We start from the raw sequence: 13,643 nt of genomic DNA, 5'->3' as shown, positions 1-13,643 counted from the left end.
TGAAATATTCAGACCCTGTCATAGCTGCTGTAAGTCACACAGGACAGACATCAGAGCCTTAAACAGGCTGACGTCTGCTGAATGGGTCAAACTGGGCAGAAACACAAGAAACAAGCTGCTGTGTAACCTGTAACAACAAACCCACAACACAAATGTGTGTGAGAAAATGATTACATACTGTATGTGTGACAGAGACACAGGATGTTAATATGTAAAAACATTTAATCTGGTTCATAAAGCACCAACATCAGTGACCTCAGGGGGATTATATGGATACATATGACACTGACGGAGGCAGCTGTCAATCACAGCACTGACAGGAAGTGTGGGTGTGGCCTCAGGGAGCTCTGAGGTCAGAGGGGGTCTTTCATGATGTTTGATGCTTCCTGACAGTCAGCAGCTTTGACCTTTGACCCACATGAAGCTAACATGTGACAGGACGCTCCGTGGAGATCCATCAGCACAGCAGAAACACGCTCGGGGTCATCATCATTATAAACTTCAAATGATAGACAAACAGCTGCAGAACATCTGGCTGAGGTTAGTTAGCTGTTAGCTGTTAGCAGAGGAAGGCCAAAGCAAAGCTGCATCCTCATCTTCCTCAGGGCTGAATAACAACAGATACTGTATACACACAGGCTGCTCTTCATCACCAGCTCCTCCTCCTCAGACTGTTTCTTCAGCAGTCAGACGCTCCTCTTCATGGTTCCTGTTCCTGAGGACACAGAGGACAGAGCAGCTCATGTGTCCACAGGACGATGTGTCTGTCTGCAGACGGTGACAGGGAGAGGGGCGGAGCAGCTGAAGGTGAACGGACACCTCCACCCCAACAATCTTAACACAACCAACCATATCAGTATAAACAACGCTGTCTCATCCTGTAACCTCACATTAAAATATGTTTTAGAAACTGGATGAAAGAGAAGGAGGGAGGGAGAGGACTTGAGGATGTAATACAACGTCTTAAAGACACAAAGAGCTGGATGACACCCAGCTCTGTCTGTCCATGAAGCCAGAGGACACACACCAATGAGTTAAACTGCAGGAATGTCTTAAAGACATAAAGTCCAGTGTTTAACCACTGAGAGCTGAGCTCAGCTGAGGTTTCAAAGCTGTGATATCAGCCGCTGATAAACTGCTCTGTACTTTTCTGTTTCCAGCCGTCATCTGTAACCCAGGTCAGCCACTCTGAGGGAAACACAAGCTGCAGCAGCTCTGAGCTCAGGAAGCTATATTTACTTATCTCGTGCACAACATTGTGCCGTCATTGCTGCAGCTGCCACCTGTTACCTGTGACCATCACCAGGTAACGTGGGCGTGTTTGCTGAATCAGCAGCAGGTGTCAAACAGCTGACAGGTGAGCAGCATGTATGCAGGTAGACTGAGGGCCTGTCGAGCTGATTGCTGGTGTCCTGAGGAAAATGTTTATGTTAGAGAAACACAAGGACACGAGAGCAGGTGGAACGAGACGACCGTTCGGTAAAAATGAGAATCTGCAGATGCAACATCTGGAGCACACAAATCTAACCGGTTAACGTGAAAACCAGTTAAACTGGAACCCCGGAGCTGTGAGCTCGGTGCACTCTGGTTCTGTGGCAGCTGTATGTGTCAAAGCCAAACACATTTTATTTTGAAAGGTAAAACTGAAACTGACCAGCATCACTCAAACACACACATGTTTGGACCATTACTGACCGAGGTGACGCAGTAAGTTCATTTACTTAGGCTCAGAAGGTTAGTACAGTAATCAGATTACACCTGCTCACATCAGGTGAGTGAGAGCTACCTTTGAGTTTCCAGCAGAGGAACAAAACCAAACCCAGAACCAGAACCAGGAGAAGCCCAGAACCCAGACCTGCTACGACTGGGACCACGAGAGAGGAAGGAGGACAGGTGGATGCTGGGAGAGGAGGGGAGGGAGGACACGTAAGAGGAGGAGCAAAGTTTGTGGAGGTGCTTGGAGGAGGAGGGTGGATGATTTTGGGAGGATCTGGAGGAGAGTTGATGAAGATGGTTCAGTCAGTTTATTATCAGGTCACAATGTTACATCATTTTTTAAACAGGAAGTGATGTCAGTGTTCTGACCTCTGACCCTCAGAGAGCTCTGAGGAGACTTTGCACCCTGATCAGTAGAACAGTAGAGACCTTCATCAGCCTGCGTGATGTTAGTGATGATTTATTTATTTTATTTATTTATTTATTGTCATTGTCAGAGAACAATGAAATTACGTTTGGGGCTTCCATACAACCCGTAAATAAAATAATGAAGAAAATAATAAATACCCCTTAAAGCCCAAGTGTAAGTATTTAACCCAGTGTGACTCCAGTACAACAAGACAATCCTTAAACCAGTTCAATGCTATTAAGAAATTGAATATGGTTATTGTCCATGAGAGGGGGGTAGAGAATTCAGGAGCCTCACAGCCTGTGGATATGATGTGCTCTGGTTTAGGACCAACAGAACTTCCTTTAATGTAGAAATAAGCTCTGACTGTGTCACCATTCCTCTGTCTGCAGCGCAGAATGACATCACTTCCTGTCCTCACAGGAAGTGCAGGGATCTCCAGGATGACATCTTTACCTGACCATCAGAGACAAACAGAGTTAATGAGAGCAGAGTCACACAGAGACAGAGACACAGCTGGAACATCTCACCTGTAGTGTCTGATTGGACACTGAGGGAGACGTTGTCACTCTGCTGTCCAGAGGAGTCCTCACACCAGAAGGTTTCACTGGGAGCAGCCTCCCAAAGCCTGCACAGTCCTCAGTGGGTCCTCCTCTGCTCCTCTTCACTGTCCATCCTTCAGCTGTCTGTCCATCATCAACACAACTCAGATCCACTAAAGATCCTCTGAAGACCTGCTGAAGACCTGCTGAAGGTTTGGACTGACAGACAGAGACACTGGAGGACACACAGAGGTGATGAAATCATAACTATGTGTTGATTAAAGTCTAATATAAGCACAGTGCTGGTGTGCAGGGCTGTTAAATGCTGCTGACATGTTATACACTGTTATGTCTACATCAAGCTTTTAGCCTCATAATAAACAGATATTTGTGTTTGTCCTCAACATTCAGATCTTAGAGATGATGTGTGCATCAGCAGCATCACTAATGGAAGCACTTTAACGTGGAAAAATCTCCCTTATCTCAGCTGTGATCTTTGGCTTTCAGAGGAACAAAAGCAAAAGCTGAGTGTGTTTTCTGTAAAGCTCAGATGGAACTTGGAGGACTAACATGCAAACTGAGGCTGTGTTCAGGACTCTGTCACACTGGTGATGAAGAGCGGCACCAGCAGAGTGTGCACACACAACGGTCTGTGCTAATCACACATTCATTTCAAGAGTTTTCATTTACAAATGTTTGAGGAAATGGTTCATCAGCTCTGACTGTAGAGAAATGTTAGAATATGAAGAAGCTTATTTATTGTAATTCAAGCTCTTCAAGTCCAATGAATCACCTGAACAAAGGTAAGTGTTGAACTGTCACACACACACACACACACACGCGCGCGCGCGCACACACACACACGCACACACACACACACACACACACACACACACACAGTAAGTGTATTTGTGTTCTTGTTGGAGTCTCACTGATTGTTTTCACTTCCATCTCCTCACCTGCAGAAACAGTCGGTGCAGACAGCAGCAGCACACACACACCTGCAACAGGAGGTCAGAGGTCACTGAAGGTCAGAGGCTCCTCCACCACCTTGTGTACCTGCACAGGTGAGGAGCTTCTTTCTCTGTGTGACCAAACAGTCGTCTGTAACTGCAGTCATTACAAAACTTAATGACAGTTAGAACAGTTAGGAGGGAGCAGAGTGTGAGCAGAGATAAGTGACGCAGAGAGAGGAAATGCTGCAGGCGTTGTGATACACAACGCCTGAGAGGAGTCTCAGAGGAGAACTGTAGCTCAGAATTACAGTTTTTTACAGACCCTAGGACACATTTCTCAATACTTAGGTCACTTTTGCAAAACTCTTCACACAATCCTCCTAACTGACCGTCAGCTTGGCAAAGCAGTTCATTTCACATTCAAAATGCACTACAACCACCAAAACACTTCATTCAGGTCTCAAATAAACTCATTCTTCCAGAACACTAGCAAAGGTTGACAGCCGACAAACACACTTTGTCACCCACAAAACAATGACCTAAAAAACACTAACAACATGTAGCATTACACAGTGTTTTCTTGTGTAAAACAAGGACACATCTCTGTTTATAATTTCAATATATGTTACTGGAATGAATCAGACATCATGCAGAATTCGTTAATATTTGTTTCTGTATTTTTATTTTTTTGCACTAAGTAATCCCAAAATACAAGAATTTGTATACACACCATCCACTGATACACATACAATAGTAATGCTAATCTACTCGGTCTCCTCCATTTGGCCACAGGTTCTCATCCACATCACATCTTATGTCATCTAGGGCAACACACCTAGGAAAGAATCTTCTGGCTGCCAGAATTGAAGGAGTTGAAAAATTGAAGGAGTAACACCTGTGTAGATGTTCATCTACAATGAGAATCAGCTGTGGCTGGTTAAACTGCATTTTTAGATTTAAAATATGTTTCAATAAAATATTGCTGTTGGATTTTGCTCTTTTTAAGTTTTGCATTGTGTTATTGTTTTGGCCATAAGTTTAACAGTTTTGGAAACAGTATGTAAGCACATGCAAAATGTCCTGTACGTACAAAGCTTTTTGGCAGTTGTTGTGTCTGAGTGAGAAGATAATTCATGAAATTTGAGAGATGTAGTCATTGAATGCATTTTGTGCCAAAACAATGATAACTGGTCCTCAGTTTAGCCCACATAGACTTCTGTTGTGCTCACTGTGTGAGGAGTTTTGCAAACGTGACCTAAGTATTGAGAAATGTGTCCTAGCGTCTGTAAAAAACTGTAAACAAGTTTTTTTAAGCAAAACCATTAACGAATAACTAACCACATGTGCTTAATCAGCCAACGCCTCAGAGGACAGCAGGGAGAATTTGAATACTCTCCAACAACTGCTGCTTCAGAGAGATAGTTATGAAGAAAGACCCGTCCAAGAACTAGACCCCACCCTCCAGAAGAAATCGCCCAGTAGACTCTCCTAGTACAACATCGTCGGCTGGCAAACACAATCTATAAGTGACTGTCCAGCTTCGGTGTGAGGCTGTGGAGGAGCCCCGATGAAAACACCTCACCGAGGGACCTGGTCAGCTCTCTTACTGACAATGTGACCCGGCTTCATATAGAAAAGAAAACAGACTGCCATTGATCTCCAGGCCACGGATCACTTTGTGTGTTTGATATTCCCAACCTTACCCTGATCATGGACTGACTGGCATTTGCATTTCATGCACTTCTCACAGTGAAGCATCCCACGTCAGAGCTGGACACAGCTCTGATTCACTCTGCATGGTCTTCAAGTGTTGCTGTAAATCACAACATCAAGGTGAGCAGCACAGCCCTGTAGTCCTGCCACTATACCATTCATTTCTTAGGCCAAAGGCAAAGAAATGTGAGTACAGCACAGAGTGTGTGACCAACAGAACAACTCGAGCCCACTTTGTCCACGCAGTCGTCTGTATAAGGCAAAAAGAATCAACCAGGATTTATCAAGTTATTTTCCTAAAATCTGTGCATGGCTGAAATGTCTGGTCAGTTTTTTTTTCAAATGTATTATTAGTGTTATTAACCTTTATTTAACCAGGAAGATCCCATAGAGATTAAAAACGTCTTTTTCAAGGGAGACCAAGATGGGCAGCAGCAAGTGTCTCACAGAGGCAAAACACACACAATTAAACAGAGGCAGCAAGAACACGCAAAAATACATCATAACTAAAAAAATACAATAAAATATGGTAAAGTTCATTAAAATTCAATTTAAAAATTCAGTAAAAATGACAATCAATCTAAATGAAATAGTTGCATGTCATGGACCTCAACGGTTCTTAGTTTAGATGTAAAAGTACTTAATGAGATGAATTCTGTCCTTTTATGGTGCCACCCAGCTGTAGCTCAGGCGGCAGAGCAGGTTACTTTTGCCTTTTTCATACAACCTGCTTTTAAACTCAGACATAATCAATAAGGTTGGTGGTGACGACCCTCCCGGTCATCCTCCAAGACATCCAGATGACCACACACAGAATGACCAAACAATAAATGGTTTGGACTGAATCCTGTGCTGCTTGTGTGCGCTCTGTTGCCACCAGTATAGGCAGTCACAGCCTCGCTCAATGCAACGAGCTCATAGCAGGGATTTAAGGGCTCGTGGAAGTTTTACATTAGCATCCGGACTCTCTGGATGAGGAGTTAACTGGGCACATTTTGCATTAAGCTGTTTAAAATGTCAAAATCTCAAATGTGAGAAGTGAGATTTATTCCAGATTTGCTGTATAATCTATATATGCACTGAATTTGCTGCGTTTTGGTGAAAAATGCATCCTCTCTGAACACACTGTTGGAAAAAACTAAAATGGAGTTGATGTCAGAGAGCCGTTCTGTGAGAACAACCATCAAATGCTCCACCGTGTTGATTGGTCAGCTATATTTACACGCATCTGCGACATCGGAAAAATCAAACTCGAACATGAAACTGCAATGTTCCCACAGTCCTCAGTGTACACTGAAACAATATAAAGATAAAAATGCTGCCTAATCATTCATAGCTGAGCCTAAAAAGCTTTTATTGTGATAAATATTAACAGATTAATGCTCATCCTCACAGCACTTCCACCAATAAAGCAATTTTGGTTGATTTTCATCCATTTAACTTCCCCGAGCTGTTGGTGATGGCACCCTGCTCTGGTGGGGGACACAGTCATGTCTTCCAAGCTCAGTTTCCTTGGGAAGACTGAGGATGAGACACATTCAGTCGAGTGCAGAGAGTCCATTTCTTGGCTGGATCGCTCTGTCGTAGCTACTCGGGTGGATTTGACTAAAACACTAGACGAGAGTTTATTTACAAGCACACAAAGACTAAGTGCTTAAGATGAGGGTCTACATTAGTGAAGTCCAGACAAACACACCTCCATGCTCACAGGTGTACACAACCAGCAGCTGGTCACACGTGTGGAGGGATGACTCTCAGGAGCTCAGTGAACTCCAGCGTGGTGTCTGTGTGCGATATGGGTGGAGGTCTCAGCTCCGTCAGTGTTAAAGCTGGAGTTACAGCACTGAGCTGACCGCACCCCTGGCTGTGTGTCAGGGGGAGGGCTGGCTATTGTTTCTACTTCCTGTTTGTGTATGAGGCTCCGCCCCCTCCTGGGGTTTTTGGTTAAATCTAAAGAGGCTCAGTGGGAACTTCCTGTAGCTGCAGTGTGAGATTGTTTGGGGGGATGTTGCATCTATTTCAATAATAAATCTGTTGGAGGAATAAACCTTCCTTGTTTAAGCGTGGGCCGTGGCGTGTTCTCCTTTTGCTGGTGACGTCGTGATGTTTTCACTAATTTAAAAAAACACACTATATATGTGTATGTACAACACAGTCATGATAGGTTGGCAGTATGCTTGTGCTGTGAGGTCTAACTCTATGTGTAGTGTATTTATTATGTACATTTTAGACAGAGTGTCCTTAAACACAGTGTACACTGAAAGTGCGGGCCCCGCCCTACATGGAGGCCTCGGGGACGAGCTTCACATGAACGAGCTTCACATGAACGAGCTCGATGACAGAATACGTGAGCGCTTTTAACAGCAGAGGACGGTTTGACTCACCGCTACTTAGTCTGTATGAAGCCACACCCATCTCTGTGTGTGTGTCTGTGTGTGTTTCTTACCGATTAAGAGGAGCATGATCTTCATCAGCCTTCATGAGCCTCACTGACAGCTGAAATCACCGACCGCTCTCAGAAACAGATCCGTTACTCTGCACACAAATAAAGACTTTCTCCTCCCTGGGCCCTTCACAATAAAAGCTCTTTGCAGTGTTGGAATCAAGATAAAGACAGACATATAAATGTGTATATTTATAAAGGGAAACATGGAAGCAAGACAGAAAGAACAAGGTGGAGGTAAGAACAGGACACAGGTACTCCTGCCCAAGTAACATGATATAACCACACATGCAGCCCAGACATAAAGTGAACCAAGTCATTTATTTAACTACAGCATGGGAGCCAATGCATCGAACCAGCCACTGGTTCCCACATTGACACTGAGTGTTGACTGAACTGAGCCTGTATCGACAGCTGTAACGCACAAAGCTACCTGAGGCGTTGCATTCTGCTCTCAGCTCAGATGTCCTGCTTTGTCCTTTCGGTACATCAAAGCAGCTCATGTTGCTTCTGAAGAAGAAAGAAGCGTCAGAGACGTGGCGTTCATGGTCCCAGTGTGCCAGTCACGGTCACACACTGCATGTGGTTTTCAAAGCAGCACGCCTGTTCAGCATAAACATCAATACATGGATCAAAAACGTTGAAATATGTCTTCCTGTTGGGAGATGTGTAATGTTACTGCGTGCTAGTGTTTGTTCACTTCTAGTTTGATGTCCTCATCACCCCATCATACTGTTTTAAAAAGTGTTTGGAAGTGGATGCAGAAGCACATGGAGCGGGCTGTAGTTCAATTAATTAGTCTTTTATGTTTTTATTTCATTGTTCCATAGTTTATTTATATTTCAGGTTTTATTGTGATTTTTATCTGTGAAAGTGCGACATGAACACATTACTCTTACTTTCCTATGATAAACAGCTAGATGGAGCCACGTGGCTGTTGTAACTCGACCGAGCCTTTACAGCAGAGCCCACAGAGACCAACCTCACAGTTAGAATAAGGACAGCTGTCCTCACATCAGCAGGAAACCACAGGAAGAAGAAGAAGTGAAGCAGAGGCTAAAAATACTGCAGGGCTGATAGAGAGGAAGCTGATGAGAGTGTGGTAGCAGATCACTCCTGTCACCAGCATGAATGTTATCACTAGTGGGCCTCATGTTTATTGCACCTTCACAGTGGACCTGTTGTAGAGACATCCTGTTCAAGGGCTGTAGCTTTCCTTAGAGTGGGAGGGGGTCAAGGATGAGCTGGACTGAAGGTGTAGGGACGTATGATGTGCTGTGAAATGTGTTTTGTGTGACAGTGGGTATATGTGAGGGCGGTGCTCAGAGATCAGCCTGGTGTTTGGAGTGTTTCCCTCCACATTGCAGTGTGTTCATTAAACCCACTTCAGTCATGCTCACCGAGGTGTCTGCAGGTTATTTTAAATCTTCCACAACAAGGCTGACAAATGTTCTTAGAGACGTTTTCCACTGCAAACATCAGCTTTGACTGTCAGTGGAGACATGACCGTGTGTAGATCAGTGATCAGGTTCATGGTTGGACTCAGTCGGAGTGTTTAAAGAAGAAACTGGAGATACCGAGTGAACATTTCTCCCTTACACTTTGTCACCTCTGGGTCAAAGGCAGAGGCTGAAATCTGAATATCAAGCTGTAAATATACCCACCACACCATCATCACACAGATGTAGCTGTCAGCATCCTACATCATAGGATACAGCACAACCTGTCAGGTTATAAGACTTAAGAGCACTTGAGCTTCAGCAAAGATTTAATAAATATTTATTTATATTTCCTATCATTTCATGTCTATTCCATCTCAAAGACAAGCATCTTAAACACATAACATCCTTATAGAATATGATGCAACACTATAGATCAACTTAGCTCAGAATATATAAAGCATATAAACAATTACAGCAATATGATGCAACAAACACAGCAGCTACTGATCCAAAATACTCAAAGCTTCATAGAACTGAAACCAACATTTATTTTAGCTCCATCCTGCTGCTGATACAGACTTTAGGTTTCTGAACATTAAACTTGTTGCTGCCTTTCATATTATGTTCATATTTGAACATTACCTAATGAGACTGATTCAGAGCAGGATTCAAACACATGCCAGATAAATCCAAGCTGTCAAGCTATCTAACCCGGTCACCTTCTCCCGGCCAATCAGGATTCATGCTGTGTCCCTCTGTGCATGTGTCACTATCCTCTGCAGATGCCTTCGATCACGGTCTGAGCTGGCAGACCATGGGGAGATAGAGCGGACCCAAATGCAGACACACAGGGCTGAGGTGAATGTTTAACCAAAGGTGAGCCTTTATTTGGCTGAATGTGAATCTAAACAAGGCAGGAAGGAAATGAACAAAACATAAACAGGACAAACTAAACAAGAAAAACCTGGAAACATGGGAAAAGAAACGCAGGGGGAGATACTCTGGGGACAATGAACAGGAGACATGCAGATGAAACACAGAGGATGATCAGTGACAGGAGCAGAGGGAAACACACACTAGATATACTCAAGCAGCACAATGAGAGGAACAGGTGGGACTAATCAGACATGAGGAGAACAGCAGGAAGAACAACAGAATACAGACTGTCAAAGTAAAACAGGAAATACAAGAACGTAGAGATGACAGGAGGTAACAGAAACAGCTAAACTCTACAAATCATAACCAATGACCAGAACTTAACTAAGGCGATGAATATTAAATGATCACAAACAGTCACTAGGCTGTGATGCCTTTGTGCAGTCGTGCTCTTGATTATATAACTTTAGTTACATCTCTGCCTTATCGTTCCTGCTTTGCTCTCACGTCCGTATCTAGTCTCATCTACTTTCTCCTTTTACCCTGGAAGAGTCTCACAGTCTGCTCTCTCAATCCGAAAAGAGGAATTATGGATTTGACCAATTAGCCTGTGATACTTGGCCCACAGGCAGACACTTCCACATTGTCAGCTCAATAGTGTTTTTATTTTATTTGCAGCTGGGTTCCTGCGGTTTCTGGCACCTGCCCTGGATGCAGCCATCTCTCCCCACATTGCTGGATCTCAGTTCAAAGACAGTTTAAATGAGGTGACAGCTGCAGGTTATTTTCGTCCTTTCAGTTTAAGACAGTACGACGTCTAGTTCCTGTTTTTCTCTGTGGTCACTTCTCAGAGTTGGAGAGATAAAAATGTGCAAACAATGAATTTATTGACACTAAAGATAAGAAACGTGTTGAAGGACAGTTTGACACCTCAGCTGTGACTGAGCTGTTTCCACATTAAAAACAAGTAACCATAGCGATAAGATCAGCTCTGTGTCTGTCTCGTCTTTCTTGGAGGTGTGATGTTTGTCTTTATTCTGTTTGTTCCTGTTTCCATCACAGCTCATTGGTGCTCACACTCTAAGGCTGTGGCTGAGCTCAGACTGTTAGCACTCTCAGGCTAACCTCAGCAGCACAGAATAAACCGTAATAAACAAATCATTCTCTCATCAGCCACAGTTCACACTCCTGGATCACTTCAATCCTGTTTCTGTGACTGACTCTGTGTCACTGAAGTATCTGCTCTGTAATGTTTCACTGTTTTATTAAAGCATCACAGAATCAGAGGAGTCAGGTCTTACTCAGAGACTGTTTGATCCAATCACTGATCAGTTCAGCTTTTCGTTCCCGCTCTCACAAAGTGCTGCTCACACTGGGTTCTGCTGACGCTGATAGACTTCCTGCTGGGCCTGAACACCTCCACACTGATCCTGGACTTTCTGATGGAGACGCCTCAGACAGTCCAGATCCAGCAGGTGGTGAGAACAGCTGAGACGATCATTGGAGCCTCCGACCCACAGAGAGTGATGAATCCACAGACTCACTGCTTTAACATGAACATTAGAATATTGATTTTTCTATCTCGGCTGGAGGAAGCTGGGTTTCGGCACCATCCAATCAGAAACCAGCATCCACCCTGAGACCTGGGTCTGTGACAGGAAGTCCATAAACAGGCAGACCCTCAGCAGCAGGCTGACCTCTGACCTCTGAGACAGAGGGAGGAGTTTGTGTCAGCAGGGGACGCTGCAGCATCGCCTGAGAGCTTTAACAACAACACCAATAAACAGGAAGTGAAAGTCACACTTCTGTTGGTGTGTGTAGCAGACCTCCACCCTCTGCAGGAAGCTGAGATAAGAAGCAGCCAATCACAGAGCAGGAGCATGTGACTTCCTGTTTTTGTACTGTGACAACAGCTCCTGGACAGAGAGCAGCTTTCTAAAGCAGAAAGAAACACTCGGTCCCTCCGTTGAGGGACGATGCTGTGAATGTCCAGGTGTCATGTGACCCACCTGATGTACAGAGTCAGGTGCTGCTGCATCCACACAGATCCATGTGAAACAGCTGGATCATGTTTGCTCTGCTGGAAACAGAAACACTGATTTAAATGAACCTGAAACGCTTCATGTATAAAGGCTCGTGCACCAACTGAGCTCTGCTCTCAGATCTGTGAGGCTTTAACAAACAACAGTTTAATCATGTGCAGCATCTTCTGTCAGTGTGGAAGGTCTCACACTTTCCTGAGTGTTGAACCCTGAACTACTGGCTGTTCCATGTCAGCCTGGATATAAATACAGACCTGCCAGCTGTGATAGACCCCAGCCTCTATGGATCTTGTACTCAGAGCTTGTTCTTGTGCTGCCATGATTAGTGCCTCTGTGCTGTCTTTCAGTCCAGCTTTGTCCAGCCACTGGTAGGATTTCTGGATATCAGCCACCTCCTCTATCTGTCGGTGGTACATACCGTGCAGGGGCCTGTCCTTCCATGATGGTTCCTCGTCTCCCTCCTCTTTCTTGGGTTTCTGCTGCCTGAGGTATTCACTGAGCACTCGGTCAGTTGGGGCCATCTTCCCAATGTATTCTTGGATGTTCGTTGTCTCATCCTGGACTGTGGTGCTGACACTCACCAGTCCCCGGCCCCCTTCCTTCCGCTTAGTGTACAGCCTCAGGGTGCTGGACTTGGGGAGAAACCCTCCATGCATTCCTGGTCTTGACATCAGTGGCTTCTATCTCCTCCTTTGGCCAGCTTATTATCCCAGCAGGGTACCTGATCACAGGCAGGGCGTAGGTGTTGGTAGCCCGGATCTTGTTCTTACCGTTCAGTGGGCTCTTCTGTAGTTGGATGGGTCCGGTCCCCTCTGGTCCTGGGATCAGGACCAGCTTCAGTTAGCCATTCCAGGAGCTACGACCGAACATCAACCAAACTGTCAGCAGTGATTTAATGACTTTCTGGTCTCTGTGAAAATGATTTCCACATCATGTATATATCTACTGCTGTATGTGTCACAGCAGTCAGGGCCTTTATAAGCACAGTGCATACAGACAAAAGTACTAAACTGAACAATTTCAGGTTCTGTTTTCCATCATGTGTCATTTATTAATATGGAAGCACTGAGAATGGATGGATGGTTATTTCATTTATAATTACATTTCATTCTCTGTATCTTCACCACACATGTGACTGGGTGTGGGTACTGTAAGTGCAGTGGATGCTTACATTGTACTCACTGCAACATATTCATAGCACAGACTCAGCACACTGTGTTAGAGGCTGGGATGAGGTGAGCCTGGTCCTTGGTCATCATCTATGTCCAGTAGAGAACGACTGTGTGCACTCACATATTAAATGAACTGAAATCAGTGTGATCTCCAGTCAGAGCAGAGGCCGTGATAAAAGGAATGATCAGAGGAAGGAATGGAGCTTTAATCAGCCTGTCTCAGTTGTTTTAACTCTCAGCATCACAAAGTACTGTGGTAACATCTGGACTGATGTGTTTACTGTCAGCTAGTTTAAATGCTGTAGGCTGCAGCCGTTGCTCTAACACTATAA

General features: G+C 44.4%; 1 protein-coding gene across 4 annotated transcripts; it reads right to left on the bottom strand.

Moving 5' to 3' along the window:
• Window positions 1–204: 204 nt before the first annotated feature.
• Window positions 205–7,870, bottom strand: LOC309703679 (uncharacterized protein). 4 transcript variants are annotated; one of them, XR_014275928.1, is made up of 5 exons: window positions 7,783–7,870; window positions 3,627–3,668; window positions 2,656–2,902; window positions 2,086–2,581; window positions 205–1,990 (listed from the first exon to the last, which is right to left on the bottom strand). XR_014275928.1 is itself a non-coding variant. In XM_082528629.1 (4 exons), the coding sequence occupies exons 1-4, from the start codon at window positions 7,815–7,817 to the stop codon at window positions 2,543–2,545; spliced, it is 363 nt and encodes a 120-aa protein (XP_082384755.1). In that variant the 5' UTR covers window positions 7,818–7,870; the 3' UTR covers window positions 2,010–2,542. The 4 variants fall into 4 exon arrangements, 1 of the variants encoding a protein (XP_082384755.1); XR_014275929.1 differs by having other exon boundaries at window positions 2,423–2,581; XR_014275930.1 differs by lacking the exon at window positions 3,627–3,668.
• Window positions 7,871–13,643: the final 5,773 nt, after the last annotated feature.

This window comes from Aulonocara stuartgranti (genome assembly GCF_965226115.1).
Source record: "Aulonocara stuartgranti genome assembly, chromosome: 3".
Lineage (NCBI taxonomy): Eukaryota > Metazoa > Chordata > Actinopteri > Cichliformes > Cichlidae > Aulonocara > Aulonocara stuartgranti.
The sequence above is the reverse complement of the archived record's forward strand: the minus strand, read 5'-3'. Positions and strand labels throughout refer to the sequence as shown.

Bases quoted from the DNA above. Each gene is read 5' to 3' on its own strand.
- LOC309703679 (XM_082528629.1), bottom strand. From the start codon at position 7,817: ATGAAGGCTGATGAAGATCATGCTCCTCTTAATCG. The intron at 3,669-7,782 runs GTAAGAAACACA...CTCCTGTTGCAG, and splicing joins GATCATGCTCCTCTTAATCG to GTGTGTGTGTGCTGCTGCTG. The intron at 2,903-3,626 runs GTGAGGAGATGG...TGTGTCCTCCAG, and splicing joins TGCACCGACTGTTTCTGCAG to TGTCTCTGTCTGTCAGTCCA.